Raw genomic sequence first — 27,340 nt, forward strand, 5'->3', positions numbered from 1 at the left:
TTTTTGAGTTTCAGCAGGCTGTAATCCTAGACTGTTGGTAATAGTTTTATTGTTTATAGGGAGAGTTACTCTGAACTTTTAAAAATTATTGTAAACACTGAGTATGTGAGTGACAGTAAGGGAGAAAACTTTACTAGGATTTTGTTGATTTGGTTTTATTTCCCAGCTGTCACAAAGTTTTCCATATCATTTTAGGTAAGTCACTTAATTTGACAGTTGGGTGATGATATAATCCACTTCCTAATTCAGGATGCTGTTGGGATGGTTCAAAGTGGGTGTTGTTAAGTGGTGATTCTAGGACAAGGGGCATAAAGCTGAACTGCTTTGGGGAAACGGAGTTGTGTGGTTACCCTGTTTGGTACGATAGTCTGTGATGATGATGTTACTCTGCACACCCTGGTGTCTTAAGACCTTGCAAAATGAGGGAGGCCTTCCTTCTGCTGACAAGGCTCTAGATTGTTTTGTTTGTGCAGAGATAGGAATTATGAGAACCAAGATTCTGAAACTTCTCAAAGCCTCCATTGCCCTTTTTTATTCCTTACAGGATCCCTGCATCCTTCCTGCTTTCTGTTCAGAGGCGGGATTCTTCCATTTTCTCTATTGTTCTGGATTCCCAATTTGCTGTGGTTTCATCAGCCATAGGAGATTGGAGGTGAGGGTTTGGTGCAGTGAAAGTTTTTTCCACTTTAGGATTGAGTCTCTGTGTGTGACTAATGGGCTATACTAAGGTATGGAGGTAAGGCAAGGGTTCTACTTCTACTGTTTTACTTAATAGGGAAACTGGGTTCATGGTTATATCTAATCATAGTCTTATGTTGTTTGGACTTCTAGACAAAAGCTCCTAAATATTAATAGGAACATAAAAAAGCAATGGGACATTTCAGAACAGGAGATTTGTGCACTCTTGGGTTTTCTTCCTCTGTTGCAGCTTTGCAGCCTGTTCCTTGGAAGGGGCCATAGTCCAGCTGTACCTGGGTTAAGACAGCTAGTCTGGAAACTCAGTCGGCCCCCACGAGAAGGAAGAAAGATCAAATGCCAGTGTGATGTGGTCCTGAGCTTCATAGCACAGATTTTCCTGAGAGTCACAGGCCATGCTTAACAGTTAGTTCTCTTTCTCTCCAGCCATTTCCATTCCTTTTTTAGGCTGTGCAAAAGACATCTGACATAACTTTCTTTTTCTTTTTTTTTTTTTTTAAAGATTTTATTTATTTGACAGAGAGAGATCACAAGTAGGCAGAGAGGCAAGCAGAGAAAGAGAAAGAGAGAGGAGGAAGCAGGCTCCCCGCCCAGCAGACAGCCCGATGCGGGACTTGATTCCAGGGCCCCGAGATCAGGATCCAGGATCCCCAGCCGAAGGCAGAGGCTTAACCCACCGAGCCACCCCGGCAGCCCTGACATAACTTTCTTACTTGGTTCTCATACTAATTGAATGAACTAGACATTGTTACCCCAGTTTTACCAAAAACCCTGAGGCTTAAAGAACTTAAAATAAGTGGCCCCAGTTCACACAACAGATTTATATTTGAACTGTTTGTTTCCAAAATGGTTGTATTTTCCAGATTGTATCATGCCATATTGATTTGGTGGTAAAAGAGCAGCCTTGAGAAACCAGCAAATAATTCACATAGATACTTATTTTCATCCTCTAATAACACTAATAACACTGTTTTTAGCATCCTCTACAGTGTTTTATTTACCTCTGTGTGAGCTCTCATTCTCGTTGTCCCAGGATTGGGTTATTTGGCTTTCTGTTTGGTTCTTTGCTTAAAAAAGTACAATTAGTGTGTAAATGCTTAAATAAATATGATTAGAGTGAATGATCATTACTTTGCATACAAAATGTATTCAATATTTGCTATTTGATCAGTAATTTGAGAGAATTTGTACTTTGGTTTTATATTTTGCTAGAATCTCTCTGGACCTGTTTTTTTCAACATTGCAGTGTCAGGTTGTTGTTTTTTTTTCCCTCCTAGAAATGCTGTACTGCAGGTTCTGCAATTTTAGAATGAGGAATTTTAAAAGATTCATGATCCTGTTAACTCAGCAGTGGTTTCCAGTCCATGTATAGACAAACTGTGGGATCCAGAGAAAGAAAAGGCACATGAATCCGTATGTTTCCAATGTGCTTGGCGTCTCATTTTTCAAACACATGCACATAGTATAGTGATGGGAAAAATATGCAGTGATAAAAAGCTACTGTGACTTATTAATGCTTTTAAGTAGTTTTGAGTTTTATGGTGTTAGTTGCTGAGAGAGTGGATCTTGAAAATTCATCACAAGAAAAAGTTCTTTTGTAACTATACATGAAGGTGATTGTTAACTAACTAGACTTACTGTGGTGATCATTTTGCAATATCGAATTATTATGTTGTACCTGAAACTAATGTACTGTTATATGTCAATTGTACCTCAATAAAAAAAAAATCAAAGTACTATATCCCAGGCTCTTGTTATCATTAAAGGAATTAATAATTCAAAGCATTTAAAATAGGACTGGATTCATAGAAAATACTGTAGAAGATTAGCTGTTGTTATTACTGATTTTAGGGTGGAGAGCCTGGCGTGATTAGCCACTCTGAGTATAGATTTTCGTTAGGAACTAAACACCCTTTATCATTGGGTAGCCATTCATTCATTCAATATCAATCTTTAAAAAAATATATGTCTGATCTTGTGGAGATTAGATGATTTTTCAAAGTTAAAATTTATTCTTAGACTGAAATAGGTTGGAACCCCTGGTCTGGTCATAGTAATGCCAGAATGTGTCTGCAGTGTTAACCATTATGTTTCTGTCTCTTGCATGGCTTCAGAGCACATTCCCAAGCCCTGCATGTGGCAGAAACATGTCCTCTCATCACTCAGTGGACTTTTCACTGTCCTAGGTCAGGTCAGTCTTGGCTTCCGCTCTTTTGTAAGTAGAAGCAATCAGTCAGTTCCACCTAGTTTACCGCTAATTGCCCTCTAATTTTGTCTATGTGCTGCACACTATCTTATTAGCAGATAGATGTGAAAATAAATGATTAGATTGTACTTTGCATAGCATTCAATAAATATTTGCCAATACACTGATCATCAATTCAATGGAGTTTTTGGCTAGGGCTATAGTTTCATGATTTACTCCTGTCCCTTGATTTTCTGACATCTTTCCTCTCAAAACTGGGTTTCTTTCCTGCTACAGGATGCTTGTGTTTGAAGCTAAGTAATGTGAATTTTAAGATGTGGATGTCTGTCTTCTGAGGGCTCAGGTTTCTCCCACCACCCTGCTGGTTCCTGGTCTGTGGCTCATCAGCTCCCATGGCCCCTGAAGGGACTAACTACTCCTGGAGTGCTTACTGAGCTGGCTGTTTTATGGGTTATCTTATCTAGTACTCATCACGGTCCTATAGAACGAGGAGACAAAAATGGTAAGTGGCCCAGCTAGGATTCACAGTTAAGCACATTTTATTGACTCAATTGCCCCCAGACTCTTAGCTTTTAAGCATTTCTCTAACTCTGCTGTTCCTGTCTTCCCGCTATTCCCTTTGCTATCAGGGCTGCACAATTGTTTATTCCCACCAGAACTTGGAATCTATGGGATGTTCCACTTTTTTATTGTGCCACACCTGTTTCATATCCTTGCTTCTTCCCTCCTTATCCAGCCCAGGCTTCTTGTTCACTGCTTAATGTCATCTCATTGGTCTGCTTCAGACCAGTCTAGTTCTCAGTCCTAATGATTTCCCTGCTCTGCTTTGTTGATGTGCTTTCATTAGTGGAATTGAGTAACAGTGTAAGGAAGAAACAAGGCAAGCATCTGTACACTTGGCTTCCCACTGGGTATTTTTGCCTGTGATTCAGCAATACTGCGTCTGTAACCAATGTATGTTGAACTAGCATGGGATATAGGTCACACACATTCCCCCCACTATTGAAGATTGTGTTCAGTGGCCTAATCATTCCCTGCTTTGGCTGAAAACTTACTTCTTCCTTTACCCACTCCTTCTCCAAAGAGCCCTGTGATTGGAAAAGGTGGTGCTGTGTATATGGCTTTTTCCTCCTGCAGTAGGTATCCTTTCCCCCTGAGCTGGGAACTTTACCGGGCTATTATTGTTGATCACTGCGTCATAATTTTCCTGGAGCATGGTCTGCTCGTGATTTGCAGACTCAAATACGTCTTAATTCTAGGAGGGAGGTTTTTCTGTGATGTTTTCAAATATTTTCCTGTTTTTGTTGTTGTTGTTGTTAGGAGTGCCAATAATATGAAGTAGACCTTTTGTCTTATGTGTCTTCCATTTTCTTTCTGGTCATTTTTGTATTTTTACTCATTTATGTTTCCTTTTGTAAGGCTTCTCAGACCTGGCCTCCCTGTCCCTGACAGGTTTTTATTTGTGTTTATTTAACATCTTGTTATTTCTAACTCATTTTGTGTAAGTTTCGTTTTTCTCTCCTATTTCTTGAGCTATATCAACTCACTTTTTATCTTCTGTTGTTTTGTAACCTTTTTAAAAAAAATCTTTTGTAAATCTTCCCTGACCCTCACTAAGACTAGTTTTTATCTTATTTTTAAAGTTTATTTCTTTTTTAAAATTATAATGTATTATTTGTTTCGGGGGTAGAGGTCTGTGATTCTTTAGTCTTACACAGTTCACAGCACTAACCATAGCACATACTCTCCCTAAAGTTTATTTCTGATTCCTTGGTGTGGGGTAGCAGTTTGGTCTGAATACTTTCTTCGTTTCTTAACCCACTGAGCCACCCAGGTGCCCCTACTGTCTTTGTTTCTTAGAGCAATTTCTCTTTGGTGAACATTTTCTTTTTCTTTTCTTTATATTTTCAATTTTGTTTTCATTCATTAGTTTCTTTGGATAGTTTCTGTTTTGTTTCTTTTCTGATAGTTACTTGTGTCTGGATCAAGGCAGTGTCTCTGCCAAAGAACAGCCGCTCTGCAGCCTCAATTCAGGGCTGGTTATTTCCTTGTCTGAGCCCACTTCAGTTTTGGATGTTCTGGACAGTGTGCTTTGTGTTAAACCTCTGTATTTTAAAATGCGGTGAGTGCTGGTTCGTTTGTTTCCCTTCATCTTAGTCCTGCCTCACCATGGCAGTGACTCACAGGTAGGTTCTAGACGTTAAAGATGGTTGAGTGTCTTTGCTGTTCCTTCTCCTTCCTTCAGCTCCACTTTCCCCTGAGTTCCAGGGTCATGTTTATAACACGTACATATGTCATTCTATTGCTTCACAAAGAATACTGGCCTAATTTTCCTGTAGGATAACAATCAGGACCTTTTGCTCTTTAGAATGTGACTTGGAGCTCCCTCTCTCCTGTTCATCACTACTCCCTCCTTTGCTCCCCAACACTCCTCATCCTGAGCTCCCAACTCGCTCAGGGTCTTCACACTCTTGCGCCGCTGGTCCTGTGCACGGGTGGTCTCTCCACAATATGGAAATTCGCCATCGAGATCATGGGTGTCGAATGTTTATGGGAGGAGTGCCTGTCGTAGTGTTTGGCTGTGGTTGGTGTATTTTTACATTTATACCCAATTTCAGGCCACTGTCAAAAAGCCACCAAATGCAGAATTGAGAAGAGATGTGTCCAGTCTTTGATGATGTTACTGAGAATTCACTCTTTGTGAAATCTTTTCTGTTCTTCCTCTGTGTAGAGCGAGTCACCTCCTTCACAGCCCTCCAATAACCATTTAGTCTTGAATTCTGGGTGGGAACTTCTGTATCTCTCCCTCTGATTGTCTGGGGATCTGTGAGCTCCTTGAGGGGTATGACCAATTCTTAGTTACAGTGCCAGATACTCAGTAAGCCTTTGAATAGCCACGTCAGTGTGTCAGTGATATTGGTTGTAATGTTTCAGATGGGAGCATGTAGATGGATCTTTGTAGATCTGTTGTTTCTAATGAAAAAAATAAGCCAATGATGTTTGTGTATTATTTTCTTATATACCTTTATTTATCTATAATATGCTTTTTATTTTGGTCATGATAATAATTGTACAAAATGGCCTGTTAGTTGCAGGATTTAACAGGTGTATAAATCAAGAAAACTGGATGAGATTTTTTTCCTGTTAACTATAGTTATTTATGAATTAATGTTTGTTATTTTCTTATATATGTCCTGTCTCATACTTCTTATATTGGTCATGATAACAATTGTACAAAACTGTCTAAATGTTGCTAGATTTAATAGGTCTATAAATCAAGCAGAAAACTGGCTGAGTTTTTCTTTTTTCCTGTCAATCAGTTACAATTGTTTGTGAATTGATTAGACATCTCAGCTTTCCTATCATTTAGTTGTAAAAGTGTTTGATCCAGATTTCCTGTATCAGTCTTCTAATTTAGCACAGTTTGCTGCTCAGTAACCAATCATTGAGTCCCCTTTGCGACCTGGTCAGATGATGACAGCCCCAGAATTTTAAAGGGTATTACAGTTCATAGTACATAAAAGAGTAAGAAATGAGTCTATGCTATTACCATTCTTACTGTTTTTTCTCTTTAATACATTTCCATTAGTTTTAAGGTTTAGACATTGGGAATGTTGCATAGGGCATGAAGTCAGTATTTAGTAGAAATATTTTGTATCTTACCCTCTTCTCTGTCTAGTTTCCCCATTACCCCCAAAGGGAACCACTATCCAAAGATACTTTTTTTTTTTTTTAAGATTTTATTTATTTATTTGACAGAGAGAGATCACAAGTAGACAGAGAGGCAGGCAGAGAGAGAGAGAGAGAGAGAGAGGGAAGCGGGCTCCCTGCTGAGCAGAGAGCCTGATGCAGGCCTCTATCCCAGGACCCTGAGATGAAGGCAGTGGCTTAACCCACTGAGCCACCCAGGTGCCCCAAAGATACTTTTCTAGCGTTTTTTGATTGGCTTGTCTGTGAATTTTTGCTCTCAGGCTTTGAGAGTTGTCTGATTCATGAAGAGGAAATATTTCAGAGGCATGATTTATCAGAAACTTCATGACCAGAGATCAAAACATAGGTGGGGCAAGGGAAATAAAACCTGATTTACTGAACATCCACTTTGTGCTATGCCCTTTCCATACATTTGCATTTGCACTTTGAGTTTTTATGAGAACTCTGACTCTGATGGCACTTTTCCCATCTAATAGATAAATTAAGGCATACAGAGTGTGTGATTTACTGCAGTGTTGAAGCAAAAATTCCACCTAACGCCATAAGACCCTAAAGCCACAGGGGTCTGCTTGCTCTAGGATTTGGATTTCTTCTTTGCCCTTCAGCTAGGCATTCCGTTCTCCTCTGGGAATAGCGCTGAAGCAGTTGAACCATTCTTTGCTCTGACATTCAGATCCATCAATTCTGTCTTTTTCATAATTAGGCATCACTGGCAATTTTGTGAAACAAGTAAGCTATGATCCTTCTCCACAAGTTGGCCGTGAGAGATCTTTGTTACAGGCTTCAGGAAAGTATGGACGTTGTACTATGGCTGTGAAGCTTTGAGAAATAATTTATTGAATGTGTCTTATGCGTGAGGAGATGAGCTACTGGATGCTTCTCTTCTTGATTGCCCGAGTCCCAGAGGTTGACACAGCTCTCATTTTTGAATACCTGCTATACTGCTGTTTTACATGTAATTCATAGTAATCTTGATAGAACCCTGATGAGATGGAGTGGGTGCCAGTTAACCTCTGGGAAAAGAGGCTGAAAGAATGTCCTCAGTGGGTCAGGGCTCTACAGCTAGCTAACAGTGGAATGGGGATTCGAACTTTAGCCCATCTGTGTGTAAGCTCAGGCTCTCTCCTCTCCCATGAGCTGCCTCCCACTCATACTTGTTTCTAGGAGAGAGACTGGCATTTGAGTCATCTGAGCAAACTCAGAGGTCAGATCTGTCTTTATCTGAACTTGTTCCCCACTGGTTGTTCCCAGCTCACATTACCTGACATTGCAGATGGATAACCTCTTGGTTTTGTTAACCCACTGGTTCTCTGGACTCATATTATGCATCTGAGAACCCTTACAAACTACCAGTATTCTCTTCCACTTACATCAAGTCCATCATAAATCCTAAGCATGGGGCCCTGTAATAATATATTTAAAAAGTGTCAGGGGTCTAATGTGTCGCCACGGTGGAGGACCATTTCATCAGCCTCAAGTCAGACAGCTGTGTGAAAGAGCAGGTGGGATCCATCCATGTTTATTGCCCCTGTGCAGGTGTGGCATTGCCATTTCTTGCCAGCACTGTGGTGGGGAAGCCCTGAATGGATGATGTCCTCACATCCCAGTGGTCCAGGAACAGCTTACATGACTTTGGGCTAGGTGTATTCAAAGTTTCCTTTGGTAAGCCCCTTTTACAAGACGGAGAACCTAGTTTTAAGCAAAGATAAATCCTGTACTTGAATTTTGCCTCCCTTAAGCAGATTTTAGAATTGATCCTGTCCATAATCTTGAAATACGTGACAGTTAACATTACACCAAGACTTCCTGCTGCGCCATTTAACCAGTCTTCTTGTGATATATGTGGCTTATTCTTTCAAACCCCCACAGCAGATCAATAAAGTAAAATCTGGTTTTGCATTTACAGAGACCTGAATTTATATCTTATCAGCTGTCGTTGATCTGGTTTTAGCAAAACTTTCTGTGGAAGATGTGAAAGATGTGAAGATAATTTCAAGAGTCTTCTGAGAGTGGCCAGTATTGCTTCTTACTTTTTGGCAAAATAGTTTTATTAAATGCCATTTTGACTGATCTCAGCAATTAATTAAAAATGAAATTTTCACATGAAGAGATATTTGTAATAAGAATGATTTTATGGAGAAATCGAGATAATTTAAAATATGATTATCTAAAAGTGCTCATAGCCTTCCCAGAGCTATATGCTAGTTGAGGTTAAAATGATACAGATCATCTTTTGGAACCTAAAGCCAAAACAAAACAAAAACCAAAAACAAGAAATATGTTGGCTGCTAGGTATTTCATACAATCCAAGCCTGGGTTAAACAACCCTTGACAATTTGAGAACCTGTATGAGAACTCTTGGCCTTAGCACCTGTGGAGTTTGTGAGCTCTTGGTCTGGAGCAGAGGCTCTTGGTCTAGGCTGCACATTACAGTCTCCAGGAGCTTGTGAAACTTAATGTCAGGTCTCCTCCCAAACTTAATGTCAGATCTCCTCCCACAGCGGTCAAATAAAAATCTCATGGTGGCGCCTTGACACAGATCTTTTTTAGCAGCTTTCCTGGTAATTCAATCAAGATTGAGAGCCATCGGCGCTTAATACTGCCACCTATAGGTGTGACAGATGAAGACACAGTCATTGCCCATTACCGATTTTGGAATTTTGCAAGGCTGACCTTCTGAAATGTTTGAGGGCAAAGACTTTTTCTTATTCTGTTTCTTAGCACCTCTTCTAAGGGCACAGTAAATATTTGTAAATTAGTTTTATTTCTTTTAAAGCATTACATATTTCAAGTTGTTCTCTTGATAAAACTGATTATTTCCCCCAGATAAGTATGGCCCTATGTGCACACATATTAAAATGAAGACACCCACCTCCCACCCCACACACACCAAAAAAACAAAATAAAACAAAACAAAAAACCTAAAACAAAACCCAAAAACAAATCCAGGAGATTTTAGGAGATTTAAAGCAAGGGAGGTCATGAAGGCCTAGTGTGTTACTGGCTGGTAGAACAGGAGGGATTCCTTCCTGATCAAGTGATGTCTGTCTGTCCAGAAACTCCCCAGGGCTTTGGGAGAACCCTGAAGAATCTCTCTGATCTGTGTATTCCTGTCTCTATAATAGGCAGCACAGGAACAAATACATGTTATTGTTATATTTTCAAATATAATCTGTGCTTCTCAAATGCGTGCTCAGTATACTCCTAAATCAACTTTAGAATACCGTAAGGACAAAGCATTTATCCTCTTGTGATGTTTAAGCCTAATACCTACAAAAGCTACTTTGTAATTAACTTTGCCTTTTTGTTATTCATTGATCATATGGTGGCTGCAAAGCAGGATAAAGGCACAGGTAGTGGATTTAGTTTAATGTAACTCAAAGCTTTTTGCATTTGTAGACAGGGGCTGGCTCACAATACTTTCTTTAGATTAACTGATATCTGTCACATGTAGATATTCAACTTTTTTGGAAGACTTCAACCAAAACATTAAATGAAGTTGTAATTAGAATTGCAAAGTGGTTTGCTATTAAAACAAGCTGAATTGACCCCAGGAGGTTTTAGAATGACTGTACTTTTTAGTTACATTTTCCTTGTTTTTTAAAAATTTATTTATTTGTTTATTAAGTGTAATTGATATACAGTGTTATATTATTTTCACACATGCAGTCTAATGATTTAACAATTTGCCAGTGCTCATCAGTTACATTTTTTAAAAAAAAGATTTTATTTATTTATTTGACAGAGAAAGATCACAAGTAGGCAGAGAGGCAGGCAGAGCAAGAGAGAGGAGGAAACAAGCTCCCTGCCGAGCACAGAGCCCAATGCGGGACTGGATCCCAGGACCCTGAGATCATGACCTGAGCCGAAGGCAGCGGCTTAACCCACTGAGCCACCCAGGCGCCTTATCAGTTACATTTTTAAATAGAAGGAAATAGATACCAATTCCAATTGGGTTGTCATATTTTTTTTTTTAGTTACAACAAACATCTTTTATTTACCAGAAAGGTACAAACTGGAAAGCAAAGAAAAATGTGATAAAAGTTGTTAAAGGTAAGGAATTCTGATTTCCAAATGCCTTATACATTTGTCTTTAAAGTCAGATTATTTCCCAAGTGATCTCTGTAGAGTAGAAAAGGTGCTAGCCATATTGAAGCTAACCTTTGTTTTTATGTAGTAGCACACTATCAGAAATACCATGTTTAGAAGTGGATATACTTAGGATATGAAAGATATGCGTGGACTTTTTAAATTGAATTTCTGTGTATTGGAACTTATTCATGATACAGAAGAACACTGGTGTTTTTTCCTTGCTTAGCATTATTTCAATATTTCTTTCAATAAAATCCCAGCATCACATTGTCAGTGTTTATGCCTAGACTCTCATTTTGAGGAATACCCTTGTGCCTTGCCCATTGTGGAGATCTCCAAGTAAGACCGAGACAAGTTTGAACACAGTAGGTACTTGTGAGTTGGTATCTTGTATCCTGTTTGGACTAGAACCCTAATCTTTTAAAATAATTTTTCCTGGGGCACTTGGGTGGCTTAGTGGGTTAAGCCTCTACCTTCGGCTCAGGTCATGATCTCTGGGTCCTGGGATTGAGCCGCTCATGGGCTCTCTGCTCAGCAGGGAGACTGTTTCCTCCTCTCTCTCTGCCTGACTCTCTGCCTACTTGTGGTATCTGTCTGTCAAATACATAAATAAAATCTTTTAAAAAAATAATTTTTCCTTAAAGTTATACTTTATGTGTAACTAATCTAAATTATAATTTAAAGTAAAGCCGCCATCAGTTGCTGACATTTTCCAGCTCTAGCAGTATGATCGTGAAGTGGGTGAAGTACTGAACCTAGCCCTGGAGTGTCTGCCTTCAGCCTGCTCTGCCTCAGCTGTGTGACCTGGGATCAGGTTACCTTTTCCTACTTAACTCTCTTCAGTCCAGAATGGAACCAAAATCATCTGTTCTCTCCCTGCTTCTAGGGACAGTCTGTAGAGATTAGGAGTGTGTTCTTACTATTTTGTGCTATAAACTGAGTATTTGTTCCCCTCACTCCCCAGTTCCCATGTTGCAGTCCTAATTCCCAGAGTGGTGGGGCCTTTGGGAGGTGATTGGGTCATGAGGGCAGAGCCCTCATCCTTAGGATTAGTGCCTAATAAAAGGGCCCCCAGAGAGCTCTGCTCCTACTTGTGAGGGCCTATTTAGCCAGAGTGATTCCATCGGGTTAATCAGTGATTTTGTTGTTTATGCAGTAAAACTTAAACTGACCCTGCCCCTCCCTCAGGGAACTTACTTGAAAGCAAGTTAGGGAAATCAGTCCCAGGTAACAAGCTCAAATACAAGGGCTGGTCAGGCCAGGTGGAGACATCCAATCAGTAAGGGCACACACTGTCTCCCTAGCTACTGAGGAGTGTGGGCCCTACCTTTTGGTTGCCAGTTCTGACCAAGGTGATAGGCTAGTTCAAATATCTCCTGGGGTAAATTGTAATTCAATTGGCCACGCATGTGTGACCTAGCATTACTGTGCAGCTTTCTCTATGTGTTACAATATTGTTGGCCACCTGTGTGTGGCCAGTCCCAACTACATGGCCTTTGCTCTATAAAAGTTAGTCTGTAAGGCAGGGAGGGGTCACCCTCTCTGTAAGAGGCGACCCTAAATGGTAGGTTTGATTCTTTAAAAAAAAATTTTTTTTTTATTTAGTTGACAGACAGAGATCACAAGTGGGCAGAGAGGCAGGCAGAGAGAGAGGGAGAAGCAGGCTCCCTGCCGAGCAGAGAGCCCGATGTGGGGCTCGATCCCAGGACTCTGGGATCATGACCTGAGCCAAAGGCAGAGGCAGAGGCTTTAACCCACTGGGCCAGTGGGTCGGTTTGATTCTTGATGCTTGGTGTGAAATAAAGCTTTGCTTGACCTTTGCTTTGTATCAGTATCGCTCCTTTGATCATGGACCTATCATTGGGGGACCTTTCACTACTGTCCTATGAGGACACAGTGTAAAGATGGCTGTCTGAACCAGGAAGTGGGCTCCCAATCTGCCAGCACCTTGACCCGGGACTAGCCTCTAGGACTGTGGGAAATAAATGTCTGTTGTTTGGAAGCCACCAGGTCTATGGTATTTTGTTATAGCAGCTCCAGGTAAGCACTGCTTCGGTTTTCCGTTCAAAAAAGAGGGTTTCCAGGGAGGGCTTGGTGTCACTGCCCAGTGAACTGGGTGAACGAGGTCTGACAGGAGCGCAGGTTTTAGTTTTTTGCTTGTTTGTTTTTTGTTGTTCCTTTTTATTTGTGGATAGCTTCACATGGTATTGTAGCATATGAAGATTATCTTTTTTCAAAATATAGTAAAATGAAGTGTTTTTACAAGGTCTTTTATTAAAACTGATAGTGGCTTATTTTATTTAAGAGAAGCTTAATTTTAATTACTGAAATGTGTTTGGGCAGAAATGTCACTATGCGATGAATGTTTTGACATGTGTGGATTTAAAATGCGTTCCTTAGCCTGATCTTCTATAACTATTCAACCTCACTGGATTTTTCAGTTTAGTTGGCATTGGGCTTTTCTTCATTAAGGCTGAAAAAAAATCAAAACCTGATGTCAGGAGGGTAATTTCCATCTTTGACTCTTAATTAATTTGGTATGAGAATGCAGTCTTTTTTTTCCCCCAACGCCAAGCACTTCAACTCTTTCCAGCAATAGAGGTTCTATTTTTCTCTCTCTGAAAGAAATGGGACGGGAAGGGGCGCCTGGGTGGCTCAGTGGGTTAAGCCGCTGCATTCGGCTCAGGTCATGATCTCAGGGTCCTGGGATCGAGTCCCGCATCGGGCTCTCTGCTCAGCAGGGAGCCTGCTTCCCTCTCTCTTTCTCTCTCTGCCTGCCTCTCCATCTACTTGTGATTTCTCTCTGTCAAATAAATAAATAAAATAAAATAAAAAAAAAAAAAAGAAATGGGACGGGAAGGAAATTGCCTAGACAGTTTGGCTCCCATTATGTATGGAGGAAGATAGTGCCTTTCAGCCTCCTGCAGGAGGCCTTGCATGCACTAGAGGACAGTGGCTTCAGCATCGGTTCATGTCCCTCCTTGCCTTGGCTCAGCTCAGGGGTCTTGGGTAGCTTGTGTCATAACAAAAGCAACCTGAGACCTGCTGGTAGGGAGCCACTTGGGTTGAAAAGGTGATGAAGGTGGAGAAGACAGTGGGATGACGAAACATGTGGAAATGGGTGAATGGGGTGCCAGGTAGAGGTGTCCCAGGCACTTAAGCGAGAGAAGACCCCAAGGGGTCGCTGTTCAGAGTTCCCCCTCAGTCCGGTCTTGAAAGCCGGGGTGTTTTCACTGCCCCCACCCGAGAGCTGTCAGTGGGGCAGTGACAGTGCTGTGGTGCCCACTGCATGGCAGCTACTGCGTCTCCTGGGAAGAGGATTGTCCCCCAGTTAGAAGCGGGCCATTGTGGCTCCGAGTCTGCGTGGCTTGTGTGCCCTTGGCAGGAATCATGACCTCCTACCCTCAAGTGGAAGCTGCTGCACTTGTGATGACACTGTCTTGATTACCCATGTGAATAGTGGCCTGTGAGAACACAGCTAGTTAAAGTGCACGGTAGTTCAGAAACAGCGTTTAAGCCCATTTCTTCCTCTACAAAGAAGCAGCAAAATTAATTGCTCTTTCTGTTCCTGCCCACTCAGAAGTTGGTGCTTCAAGAAATGAAATGACAAAAAGGCAGGTGATTTAGAGGGAGAAGGAGAAGTGCCTAGGATAATATATGGACGGTTGTCTAACTTCCCCGTTGGAATAGATTTGGGTGTCAGTTAAATGCTTTGCTTGGGGTTTCAAGTTTAATGAGACAGCTGCAAAACGCACTGAAATCAGTTTCTAGAACATGCTAAGCCCTTCCCACCTGGAAGCTTTGGTTCTGTAGTTCCCTCTATTTGGAAACTCTTTCTTTTTGAATGGTTTAATCTTTCTAATCTTGGCTTAAACATTACTTCCTCAGACAGGACTTCCCCCGGCTGCTCTTCTTTATTTAAAAATATGGTCTCTACTCTGCTATTTTTTAGGTTTCTATTTATCTCTACTTAAATGATTAGTTTCCCTCGCAGTTATCCCTGATAACCAGCACAATGTCAGTCCCATAGTAGGAGCTCAGCAGCAAACATAGGTTGAATGAATGAATGAAAATGCTGTGATTGCTTTAGAAAAAGGCACTTACTATCCAGAACTCGATTCAGTGGACATTCTGTGATGATGGAAGTGTTTTATATCTGCACTGGGGAGTGTGGCAGCCACCACCTGCCTATGGCTCTTGAGCACTTGAAATGGGGCTGGTGCAACTGAGGAACTAAATTGTTAACTGTAATTAATTTAAATTTAGGTAGCCACATGTGATTAGTGGCTGCTGTATTAGCACAGATCTAGAGGATGCACTTTTATCAGCCTTCAACTTTTACTTACTTATTTTTAAAAAATTTTATTTGTTTATTAGAGAAAAGAGTGTGTGCATGTGTGAACCAGCATGGGGATGTGGAGGGAAAGCGAGAAGCAGACTCCCTGCTGAGCAGGAAGTCTGGTGGCAGGGCTGATCCCAGGATGCTGGGATCATGACCTGAGCTCAAGGCAGACTCTTAACCTACTGAGGCACCTAGGCTCCTTTGACATTTAAAAAAATTAATATTTAATACTGTCCCATTAAATAGGTGGTTTTTGAAGCTGAAAAGGCCTTCTAAAAGCAGGACATGTGCACAGTTCATTTTACTAAGTACAATGAGTGTGCTTTATGGTTTACTTGAGATATAGAAGAGCTTATGTCCTTAGTGACATTCTGTGATTCAGTATTAAAATTACATTTTCTTATATTTTTTGTTTTTGTATTATTTCAATTGTATTACATCAGTTGGCTGGAGCCTTCCTGGGGTTTAGTTTGAGGTAGGATTCGTCTTGGAATCAGGATTGAGTTTTTGCATTCAGGCCTGCTGTAAGGTTCCTTTGCCTGGCTATCAATTGTCAGCAGCTGTTACACAACAGCTGCCTTAAGACTACTCAGCAAGGATCTGTCTTGGATGTTAAAGCTTTTCAAGTGGATTAAAAAGAATTTTTAATAGGATTAAAAAGAAGAAGAATTAGTGGATTAAATTTGAGTATTAGTACTTTCCAAATGAAGGTAGGATTAAAGAAAGAATTATCAGGATAAACTTTACGATTAATAGATTTAAAGTACCAGATTTAAACTCATGATTAATAGACTGCTGATGTTTTATTTAAATTGTCTTTTTTTATTGAAGTACAGTTGACATACAATATTGTATTAGTTTCAGGTGTGTAGCATAATGATTCAACATTATATGCATTATGAATTGGTCACAATAAATCTAGCTACCATCTGTCACCATACAAAGTTGTTACATATTATTAACTACATTCCCCATGGTGTTCATTGTATTCTCGTGCCTTATTTATTTTAAACTGAGAGTTTGTACCTTTTAATCCCCTATCCCTACTTTGCCCATTCCCCACCCACGTTCCCTGTGGCAACCACCTCATTGTTCTTGTTGTTTCTATGGGTCTATTTAGTTTGCTTGTCCTTTTGTTTTCTAGATTCTGTGTGTAAGTGAAGTTGCACGCTAATTTGTCTTTCTTTGTCTGACTGATTTCACTTAGCATAATACCCTCTAAGTTCATCCAGTCACAAATGACGAGATTGCATTCTTTTTTATGGTTAATAATTCAGAAACTACATCTTCTTTATCTATCTCTCATCCATCTATCCAGGGACCTTATCCATTCACTGTTGACAGACACTTGCTTCCATAACTTGATTATTGTAAATAATATTGCAATCAATATAGGGGTGCACATGTCTTTTTGAGTCAGTGTTTTCATTTTCTTTGGGTAAATACCCAGAACGGGAATTGCTGGATTGTATCGTAGTGCTACTTTTAATTTTTTGAGGTCCTCCATACTGTTTTCCATAGTGGCTGCACCATTTTTCTTTTCCACCAACAGTTCATGAGGGATATTTTTCTCCACATCCTCATCAGTACTTGCTACTTCTTATCTTTTTGATAATTGCCATCCTGAGAGGTGTGAGGTGATTTTTCACTGTGGTTTTGATTTGCATTTCCCTGATAGTTAGTGATATTAAGGATCTTTTCATGTGTGTCAGCCATCTGTATGTCTTCTTGGAGGAATGTCCAATCAGGCCCTCTGAATTCTTTTTTTTTTTCCCCTCAAATTTTTTTTTTCTCAAAAAATTTTTTTTTCCTGATACTGAGTTGTATAAGTTTTTTGTAGATTTTAGATACTAATTCCTCATCAGAATATCATTTGCAAGTATCTTCTGTTCAGTAGGTTGCTTTTTCATTTTGTTAATGGTTTTCTTTACTATGCAAAAACTTTTCAGTGTGATGTAGTCCAGCAATTTATTTTTGTTTGTGCTGTCCTTGATTAAGGAGACCTATCCAAAAAAGTGCTGATCAGACTGATGTTCAAAAGCTTACTACCTATGTTTTCTTCTAGATGTTTTATGGTTCCTGGTCTTACGTTTAAGTCTTTAATCCATTTTGAATTTATTTTTTGTGTAGGGTTTAAGAAAGTAATCCAGTATAATTCTTTGGCATGTAGCTCTCCTATTTCCCATCACCATTTATTGATGAGATTGTCTTTTCCCTGTTATTGTCTTACCTCCTTTGTCATAGATTAATTAGACCAAATGGGTTTATTTCTGGACTTTGTTCTGTTTGTCTGTTTGTCAAAACCATACTATTTTGATTATTAGAGTTTTGTAGTGCCATTCAAAATCAAAGATTGTGATACCTCCAGCTTTGCTCTTATTTCCCAAAATTGCTTTGGTTTTGGGGGTCTTTTATAGTTTCATACAAATTTTAGGATTCTTTGTTTGAGTTCAGTGAAAAATGCTGTTGGCATTTTGATAAGAATTGCATGAATCTGTAGATTGCTTTGGGTTATATGGACATGTTAACAACTTTAATTTTTCCAATTCATGAGCAAGGTCTATCTTTCCATTTATTTGAGTCTTCTTCAGTTTCTTTCTTTCCTTTTTTTTTTTTTTTAAAGATTTTATTTATTTATTTGACAGACAGAGATCACAAGTAGGCAGAGAGGCAGTCAGAGAGAGAGGGGGAAGCAGGCTCCCCGCTGAGCGGAGAGCCCCATGCCAGGCTTGATCCCAGGACCCTGGGATCATGATCTGAGCTGAAGGCAGAGGCTTTAACCCACTGAGCCACCCAGACGCCCCTCTTCTTCATTTTCTTTCATCAGGGTTTTATAGTTTTCGTAGTATAGGTCTTTCACCTACTTGTTGAAATTTATTTCTAGGTTTTTAAATTCTTTTTGATAAACTGTAAATGGAATTTAAAAAAAATTGTCTTTCTGATAGTGTAGAAATGTAACAGATTTCTGTATATTAATTTTGTATTCTGCAACTTTAGTGAATTCATTCTAATTGTTATTTGGTGGAGACTTTAGAAATTTTAGATGATAGTGTCATATTGACTATAAATAATGATAGTTTCATTTTTTCTTTTCCACTTTGGATGGCTACTATATCTTTTTTTTTCAATATTTATTTATTTGACACACACACACACACACACACACACACATCACAAGTAGACAGAGAGGCAGGCAGAGAGAAAGGAGGACACAGGCTCCCTGCTGAGCAGCGAGCCCAATGCGATGTTGGGGCAGGATCCCAGACCCTACCATGACCTGAACCAAAGGCAGAGGCTTAACCCACTGAACCACTTATGTGCCCCCTATATCTTCTTTTTGTCTGAATGCTGTGGCTAGGACTTCTAATTCTACATTGAATGAAAATGGTAAGAGTGGGCATCCTTGTTTTGTTCCTGACCTTAGAGGAAAAGCTTTAAGCTTTTCACTATTGAGTCTGATGTTAGCTGTGGGTTTGTCATATATGATCTTTATTATGTTGAGGTTTGTTCCCTCTCTACTCACTTTGTTGAGAGATTTTTTTTCATAAATAGATGTTGAATTTTATCAAATGCTTTTTCTTTTCTTTTTTTTTTTTTTTAAAGATTTTATTTATTTATTTGAGAGACAGAGATCACAAGTAGGCAGAGAGGCAGGCAGAGAGAGAAGAGGAAGCAGGCTCAGAGAGCCTGATGCGGGGCTCGATCCCAGGACCCCGGGATCACGACCTGAGCCGAAGGCAGAGGCTTTAACCACTGAGCCACCCAGGCGCCCCTCAAATGCTTTTTCTATATCTTCTGAGATGATCATATAGTTTTATTTTTTTTATTTTTCTAAGATTTTTATTTATTTGACAGAGAGAGAGAGAGAGAGAGAGAGAGAGAGAGAGAGAGAGGCACAGGCAGGCAGAGAGGCAGACAGAGAGAGGGGGGGAAGCAGGCTCCCTGCCGAGCAGAGAGCCTGTTTAGTGGCTTGATCCCAGGACCCTGGGATCATGACCTGAGCCGAAGGCAGAGGCTTAACCACTGAGCCACCCAGGTGCCCCTAATTTTATTTTTTTTAATGTGGTATATCATTTGCATTTATTGAACCATTTTTGCACCGCTGGAATAAATCCCACTTGATTGTGGTATATGATTCTTTTAATCTATTGTTGAATTTGGTTTACTAATATTTTTTGAGGATTTTTATGGTAGTGTCTATCAAGGATATTGGTCTGTAATTTTAATTTTTTGTGGTGTCTTTGTCTGGTTTTTGTAGGAGGATAATGATGGCCTCGTCTATAGAATGAGTTTGGGTGTTCCTTCTTAATTTTTTGTAGTAGTTTGAGGATATGTATTAACTCTTCTTTAACTGTTGTGATTGAATACTCCTGTAAGGCTATCTTGTCCTGGACTTATTTGTTGGAAATGCTTTCGTTAGTGATTTAATTTCATTACTAGTAATTTGTTCAGATTTTCTATTTCTTTTTGATTCAGTCTTGGAAGACTCTATGTTTCAAGTAACTTATTCATTTATTCTAGGTTGTCCTATATGTTAATGTTTAATTGGTTTTTGTTTTAGTTTTGTTTTTTAGAGAGAGAGAGAGAGAGAGTGTAAACACATGCATGAGTACATGAAAAGGGGCAGGCGGGGAGTAGAGAGGGAATCTGAAGCAGTTTCCTTACCCAGTATGGAGCCAAAGCGGGGCTCAATTTCATGACCCTGAGATTATGATCAGCCTGAAATCAAAGTCTAACGCTTAACCAAATGAGCCACTCAGATGCCCCTAACATATAATTGTTTGTAGTAGTTACTTATGATCCTTTGTATTTTTTTGGTACTGGTTGTAACTTCTTCTTTCTACTAACTTTGGGCTTTATTTATTTATTTTTTTTTTTTCTAGTTTCTTTAAATGTAAAATTAGTCATTTGAGATCTTTGTTTCTTGAGGTGGGCCTGTATTGCTATAAACTTTCGTTTTAGTACTGCTTTTGCTGCATGCCATAGACTTTGGACTATTGTGTTTCCATTTTCATAGGTCTTAAGGTCTTTTTTTGACTTCCTGTTTGAGTTCTCCATTGATCCTTTGGTTTTTTAGTATCATGTTGCCTACCCATCATGTGTTTTTTCCAGTTTTCTTCTTGTAATTGACTTCTAGTTTCATATCACTGTGGTCTGAAAGATCTTGATTTGATTTCAGTTTTCTTAAATTTATTGAGTCTCGTTTTGTGCCCTCAAATATGATCTATCCTGGAGAATGTTTTATGTGCACTTAAAAAAAACTGTGTATTCATGCTGCTTTTGGATGGAGTACTCTGTGTGTATCTTTTAAGTCCATCTGGTTTAACTGTTGTATAATGCCACTGTTGTTACTTACTTTTCTGACTGGATGATCTATTGATGTAAGTGGGGTGTTACTGTCAATTTCTCTTTTAATATCTGTAACTTCTCTCTTCCTGTCAACTTCTCTCATTATGCATCATCTATTTAGGTGCTCCTATGTTGAATGCATAGATATTTACAAATATTTTTATCCTTTTATTGTATTGACTCCTTTATTATTATGGAATGCCCATCTTTGTCTCTTATCACAGTTTTTGTTTTAAAGCTTATGTGATATGTTGCTACCCTAGATTTCTTTTCTTTTCTGTTTTCAAGGGATATCTTTGCACTTCCCTTCACTTTGAGTCTGTGTGTGTCTCTGAAGTGAGTCTCTTGTGGGCAGCATATAAGTGGGTCTTGCTTTCTTATCCATTTTGTCACCCTTTGTCTTTTGGAGTACTTAGTCCATTTTTATTTTAAATAATTATTTATAGATATGTATTTATTGCCATTTGGTGGTCATTTTTTTGCTTATTCTTTTGGTTATTTTGTTCCTTCTCTTTTTTCCCTTTTCACTTGGTGACTTTCCTTAGTGTTCTGTTTTATATTCCTTTCTCATTTTTTGTTTATCTATTATAGATTTGGTTTGTTGTTACCATGGGTTTATATATAACATTCTGCATACATAGCAGTCTATTTTAAGTTGATGGTTACTTAAGTGCAAATGTTTTTCTAACAACACTACATTTTCATATCCCCCTAAACGCCATGTTTTATGTTTTTGTCATCATTACATCTTATTTTGAATAGCCCTTGACTAATTGTTTTAAGTCTAGATCATTTTACTGCTTTTGTCTTTTATTTTCTTAATGGTTCTGTGGGGGGTTGATCTACTACCTTTACTATTTTTTTTTTTTTTAAAGATTTTATTTATTTATTTGACAGAGAGAGTACAAGCAAGCAGAGAAGCAGGCAGAGAGAGAGGAGGGGAAGCAGGCTCCCTGCTGAGCAGAGAGCCAGACTCAGGGCTCGATCCCAGGATCCTGGGACCATGACCCGAGCCAAAGGCAGAGGCTCCAACCCACTGAGCCACCCAGGCGCCCCCTTTACTATGTTTTTAACTTTACCAGTGACATTTTTCTTTCATAATTTCCTTATTTCTATTTATGGCCTTTATTGGTTTTCAATTTAAAGAAGTCCCCTAAACATTATTTGAAAGATTGGATGGTGTTGATGAACTCCTTTAGCTTTTGCTTGTCTGGGAAAATCCTTATCTTTACTTTAATGCTAAGTGTTAACATTGCTTGGTAGAATATTCTCGGTTCTAAGGTTTTTCATTTCAGCACTTTGTATACAGTGTGACACTCCTTTTTGACCTGGAAAGTTTCTGTGAAAAATCAGCTGATAGTCTTATGGGACTTCTCTTATATATAACTAGTAGTTTTTTCTCTCACTGCTTTTAAGATTCTCTTAACTGTTGACACTTTGATTATAATATGTCTTGGTGTGGGACTCTTTGAGTTCATCTTGTTTGGGACTCTCCGCACCTCCTGGACTTCAATGTTTGTCTCTTTGCCAGCTTAGGGAAATTTTCAGGCATTATTACTTCAAATAAGTTTTCTGTCCTTTTCTTTTTCTCTTCTGCTTCTGGGATCCCTGTAATGCAAATGTTAGTATGTTCAGTGTTGTCTGGAGATCCCTTAAACTACTCTCATTTTTCAAAAAATCCTTTTTTCTTTTTGCTTCTCCAATTGGGTGATTCCCACTACCTTGTCTTCCAGATCACTGATCTGTTCATCTGCTTCATCTAATCTGCTCTTTTCTTCCTATGTATTTTGCATTTCAGTGATGGTGTTCTTCAGCTCTGATTGACTCTTTTTTTTGTTTTTTTTCTTATCTCTTTGTTGAAGTTCTTCAACACTTTGTTTTTTGTTCTTCTCCCAAGTTTGGTGACCATCTTTATGATCATTACTTTGAACTTTTTATCTGCTAGATTGCTTATCTTCATTTCATTTCGTTCTTTTTCTGAGTTTTTGTCTTGTTCTTTTGTCAGCAACATGTTCCTCCTGTTCCTCTTTCGCTGGATTCTCTGTTTGTTTCTATGTATTAGATTAATCAATTATATCTCCTTATCTTGAAGGAGTGCTGTTATACAGAAGGTGATCAGAGGGACCTAGCACCACAAAACCCCTGTGGTCAAATGAGCCAGGTGCCATAGGAGTGTCCCCTGTGTGGGCTACATGCATCCTCCTATTGTGGCTGTGTTGTATCTGGTAAGGACTTCCAGATGTGCAGGGCTTTTGAGGTCTGGCTAGGGTTGCTGTTGCCTGCTGGTGAATGGGGTTGGCTTTCGGCCCATCTGGCAATGAGTCCCATCTGTGTGGTGGCAGATAGAGCAGGTCTCTGGTGGGCTTAACTAGAAGACCTAGGTGTGAGAGTTGGTATTGTAGTTTGGCGCTGGCACCCTGGGGTGGGGGAGCTTTGGAAAGGCTTCAGTGCCAGTGGACACTATATGTTAGGTATGGTGGGGCAGGGACCACTTGGAAGGGGCCCTGGTGCTGGCTAAGGGTGCCCATGTGGAGTGTTTGGTTGTGGAGCTGCTTGGAAGGGGTTTTAGTTTGGTGGTTGGTTTGGACAGGGCCAGTCTTCAGGGAAGCACGGGACCGAGTGAGTGGTGCAAGCACTATAGATGGAGCATGTCAGGAATGGTGCTTGCCAGCAGCAGGCTGGCTAGAGATCGTAGAAAGGTAAGAAAGACTGCATCTGCCAGCATATCTGTCCCCAGAGAAGTCACATGACCTAAAGTTAGTCAGTGGATCACCTCCATGTATAACCTAGGAACTGTTCAAACTATTGTGTCTGCGCTGGGACTTGAAGTGAGATTCTATGGGTGCCCTTGAAGAGGACGTTTTTATTGCCCTCTGGCTGTCCTGGACAGTTAGTTTTCAAAGCCAGACGTCAATGATGCGGGTCTTCCTGGTGCAGGTCTCCCCTGCCTTTGGAGCCCAGTATGGAGCTTGGACATCTCATTCCTCATGAAGGGGCTCTGTGGTTGTGATATCCCTCCCTCTTGGCGGGTACCATGAAGTGTGTTGGTTCTGACTAAATGGTATCTCTTCCACCCCTCCCGATGTGGCTTTTTCTTTATATCTTTTTATCCTTATATATGTCCTTTGTATTCTTATATCTGAATATATTAGAATACAATTGTGATCTGTTCTGCTAGTGTTCAGTGTGTTTGCAGAAATGGTTGTTTTATATTTTAGAATACAATTGTAATCTGTTCTGCTAGTGTTCAGTTTGTTTGCAGAGATGGTTGTTTTATATGTAGTTGTAGATTTTGCTGTGTCCATGGCAGAAGGTGAGCTCAGGATATTTCTACTACATCATCTTGATCCCACCTTCTAATTTCAGGTCTTGAAATTAGAAATAGAAAGAACCAGCAGTTGTATCATTTACAGTTTAAAATAAGGAATATGTTTAAAAGTCATGTTTCATGATAAATTCCTAAAAATTGTGATTATGTGTGTGTGTGTGTGTATAAAAAATTTATCATTTTAATGGTTTTAAATACACAGTTCAGGGATATTAGTACTTTTATATTGTTGTGTGAGCATCACAACTATCCATTTTCTAGAACTTTTTCATCCAAAACACTATCCCCATTGAACAATTACTCCCCATTTTCCCTTTCCTCTGGCCTCTGATAGCCACTATTCCAACCTCTGTCTATATGAATTTGATGATGGATTTTTAAATTCTTTTCCAAAGTCATTGTCCAAACCAATATATAATACTGATATCAATGTGTCTATGGGGATCACCTCTTTTAAAATGACCTTGACCTAACTAAATGCCTAATTACCATATATTGGAAATGACAGACACTTCTCACTAAGGACCTAAATCCATCCAATTTAGTCACTGCTCCTAGCCATCACTAACCTTACTTGCTTGCCCTGAAAAAGATCATTTTTCTCATTTATAAAAATAATAACTCTGGAAAATTACTTTTAAATGACAAGTGGTAAAATTGACTTTTTTGCTTATATGTTGCCGTGTACTTGGTATTCCAAACTTTTACATTAAGAAAGGCAAAAAGAAGCAAAGATTAGTTATTTAAAATTTTTAATATTTTCTAACTTAGAATAATACCATTGTGAACACTGGGTACTATGCAGAATAAGTACATCCATACTTAAGGCTTCAGGGTGGCTTTTTAGTCTTTTAATGAGCAATAAGAGTTTGGGGAGTTTAAACGGATGTGTTACCTTCACCGAATGACTTGCTCCTTGTTGCTGTGGGTATATCACTGTATTCAGAGACGAAGGAACAAAGCAGGATATTCAGCCCCAAGGAGAGGCTTATCATTGGCATATGTGCTTAGAAGAAATTAGTGGAATGGTCATATAAGGGCTGTGCTAAAAGAAACACACAGTTCTTCTGTCATATCCTCAGTGTGAATTAGGGAACATTTCCTGAGGTCAGTGGACACCAAAGGCCACCAACTATCTTAGCTGGTGCAGGTGGGGAGGAGAGACATACGTGAGATGGGCCATTCCTGGTGGAAGACACCACGAGAATTTAGGTTGATGGGTTGGGAAAACAACTGTAGTTCTAGTCCTTGTGAGCAGTTTCGTTCAACTGTAGTCCCTGGGAGGGGAGGGGTTTGGGCTTGTGGGGAGTACTGGGATAGGCCAAGTAGAGTCCAGGTCTTTTGAAGCTTGTTAAAGTTGTGCTTTAGAAGGGTAAGTCCAGGCATAGTGCATAAGCTGTATCAGAGAAGGTCATCATTTTAGATGGAAGGTGGTTAAATGTTGTTTAATTATTTTGGAGGAAGATAATGAGGGTCTGTAAATTATGTTGATTCTGGTAGGGGTGGTTAAGAGGGCCAAAATGGCAGCAGTGTTGGAAGACAGAATTCACAGGCCTTATACATACAAAATTCAGAAGTATAGATGCATGTATTAGACAAGCCTCTCTTTTACAACCTCTTATATACTTTCTTATATATGTGTATATATACATAAGCTACATTTATATTTATTTTAAAATGTTAAAAATTACCCTGCACAGTAAGCAATGCCTTGTTTTTATTATTTAACTATGTATCTTGGAGATATCTTATGTCAATACAGGTAGAACTGCCTTGTTCTTAATTTACTAAGCTAGTCCCCAATTAATAGAAATGTATTTCCTGTCTTTGGCTCTGACAAATTGTTTAGTGTAATATCTTTGTTCATGCATTATTTTGCACACATTCCAACAAGTATATCTATAGATTGAAATTACTACAAGTGGGATTGCTGAACGAAAGGATATGTGTGTTTTATACGTTGATGATATTGCTGTTGTTTTCCATAGAGTTTTTATCAGCGCTGCTTATTTCTTAGACCCTCATAATAGTATGATATCAAACAGTATAATCTTTCCCAATTTGTAGATTTAAAAAATCTAATTGTCACTTTGATTTGCATTTTTTTCTGAGTGAGATTAAGCATCTTTTTTTATAATTTTCAGAAACATTTGTAATTCCTTCTTGGGAAATTTTCTGTCACTAGCTGATTCTCATTTCTCTATACAGGAGTTGGGCTTTCATGGAGCACTTATAGTGGTTTCTCATAAATAATTCTGGAGTTTTGTTGTGTTTATTGGGATGATACTAAGGCAAAAGATACTTATTCCTTTTTTTTTTTTTAAGAGTTTTTCTTAACTGAAGAGTCCATGTTAAATTTGTCAGATGCCTTTTGAGCATCTGGGGGGCTGATTATATGATTTTTCTCCTTTGGTAGTAGGGTAGATTGGAGGACGGATTTTCTATTTCAATTTATTCTTGTATCCTGTTCATGGCAGGCACCGACCAATCCTTTTGGCCATGGAATAGTAGTTTAGTGGTGTCTATGTTCTGCTTGTTCATGTAGTGTTTGGGATTTTTGCATACAATCCATAGTATCTTATTAATCACTAAAACAGCTTTTCAGAGATCACTGATCAGCTTCTGTGGGTTCAGTTACCCCTCACTCATGTAGACTCATTCATCTTGTTCACCTTAGTGGTGGCATTTCACACCCTTACCAATGTTTTCATCTCATCTCCTTAAAATGCTCTCCTTTCTTAGCTTCTGTGATACTAGGAGCTAAGCCATCCACTTCCTGATGAATTCTCCTCAGAGCAGAGTCTGTCTGCCCAGAGCCTCCCTCCTTGACTTTCTTTCAAGCCTGACATCAGCACTAATGTGGACGGACTGCTCACACATCACATGACATGCTCATCTGCTTGTCCCACCATCACTACATGCTGTGTGTGTCAGAGACTCTTGCCTCACTCTCACCCCAAAACCGCTTCTCCACTTGGTACGTTTGCTTCTGTTCCTTCTGACATCTCCCATTTTCATAATGATCCTGGCTCTGGCATGTACCGAGCACCTGCTGTGTGCCAGGCCCTGAGAAGCTGAGTAGCTAGGAGAGAAAATGGGAACAAGGAAGTCAGGCTCCAATGTAGATGTCCTTTTTCTAGAAACGTGATGTAATGGAGAAGAAGACAGTGTTTGAAGAGATGAAGATGTAAAGAAGTTGAGGGAAGCCTGATTTGTTTGGAAGGTGAGGAAGCAGTGAAAGGTGAGAAGTATTGGATGCAAGAATCAGAGAGGCTAATGGGAGCACTGCCTAGGAGGTAACTGATGGGATCAGCTGCCAGAATAAGAGAGGGATGGAAGGATCCAGAGAGACTCTGGAAGGAGAAATGTCGGGTACAAAAATATGAGCCCTGGGTTAATGAAAAAGGTGGCATTTTGTTCTTGAAGAGAACAGACATTTTAACTTCTTGGAACATTTTTCTTAACGTGTCTATCTGTATTAGCACAACTCTGCTTTCAGCTACTTTTGGTAGACCACTGAAGGCTGTAGAGGGCATGGAGGACCATCAGGGGCTCATCTTAATATGTCATGGATGCTCACAGTTAATCCTTGAATTTAAGGCTCCATCTGCAAGTA

The 27,340-nt window shown here is 39.5% G+C and overlaps 1 protein-coding gene across 12 annotated transcripts in view; it reads left to right on the top strand.

The window, feature by feature from the left end:
- The window catches only part of FARS2 (phenylalanyl-tRNA synthetase 2, mitochondrial), a 519,420-nt gene that overhangs the window by 12,152 nt on the left and 479,928 nt on the right, over positions 1 to 27,340 (top strand). The window contains exons 2-3 of one of the 12 annotated variants that reach the window (XM_082731033.1): positions 545 to 652; positions 3,179 to 3,404. The exons of 6 other annotated variants lie outside the window; for them this stretch is intronic. Coding sequence is in view for 1 of the 6 variants with exons in the window: in XM_082731025.1 (XP_082587151.1) it covers positions 3,402 to 3,404 (3 nt within the window). In the remaining 5 variants the exon portion in view is untranslated. Of the gene's footprint in view, positions 1 to 544; positions 653 to 3,178; positions 3,405 to 10,609; positions 10,667 to 27,340 lie in introns of those variants that run through there. 5 more of the 12 variants (XM_082731028.1, XM_082731025.1, XM_082731029.1 and 2 more) reach the window with 5 other exon arrangements.

Source organism: Mustela nivalis (assembly GCF_964662115.1).
Source record: "Mustela nivalis genome assembly, chromosome: 5".
Classification (NCBI taxonomy): Eukaryota; Metazoa; Chordata; class Mammalia; order Carnivora; family Mustelidae; genus Mustela; species Mustela nivalis.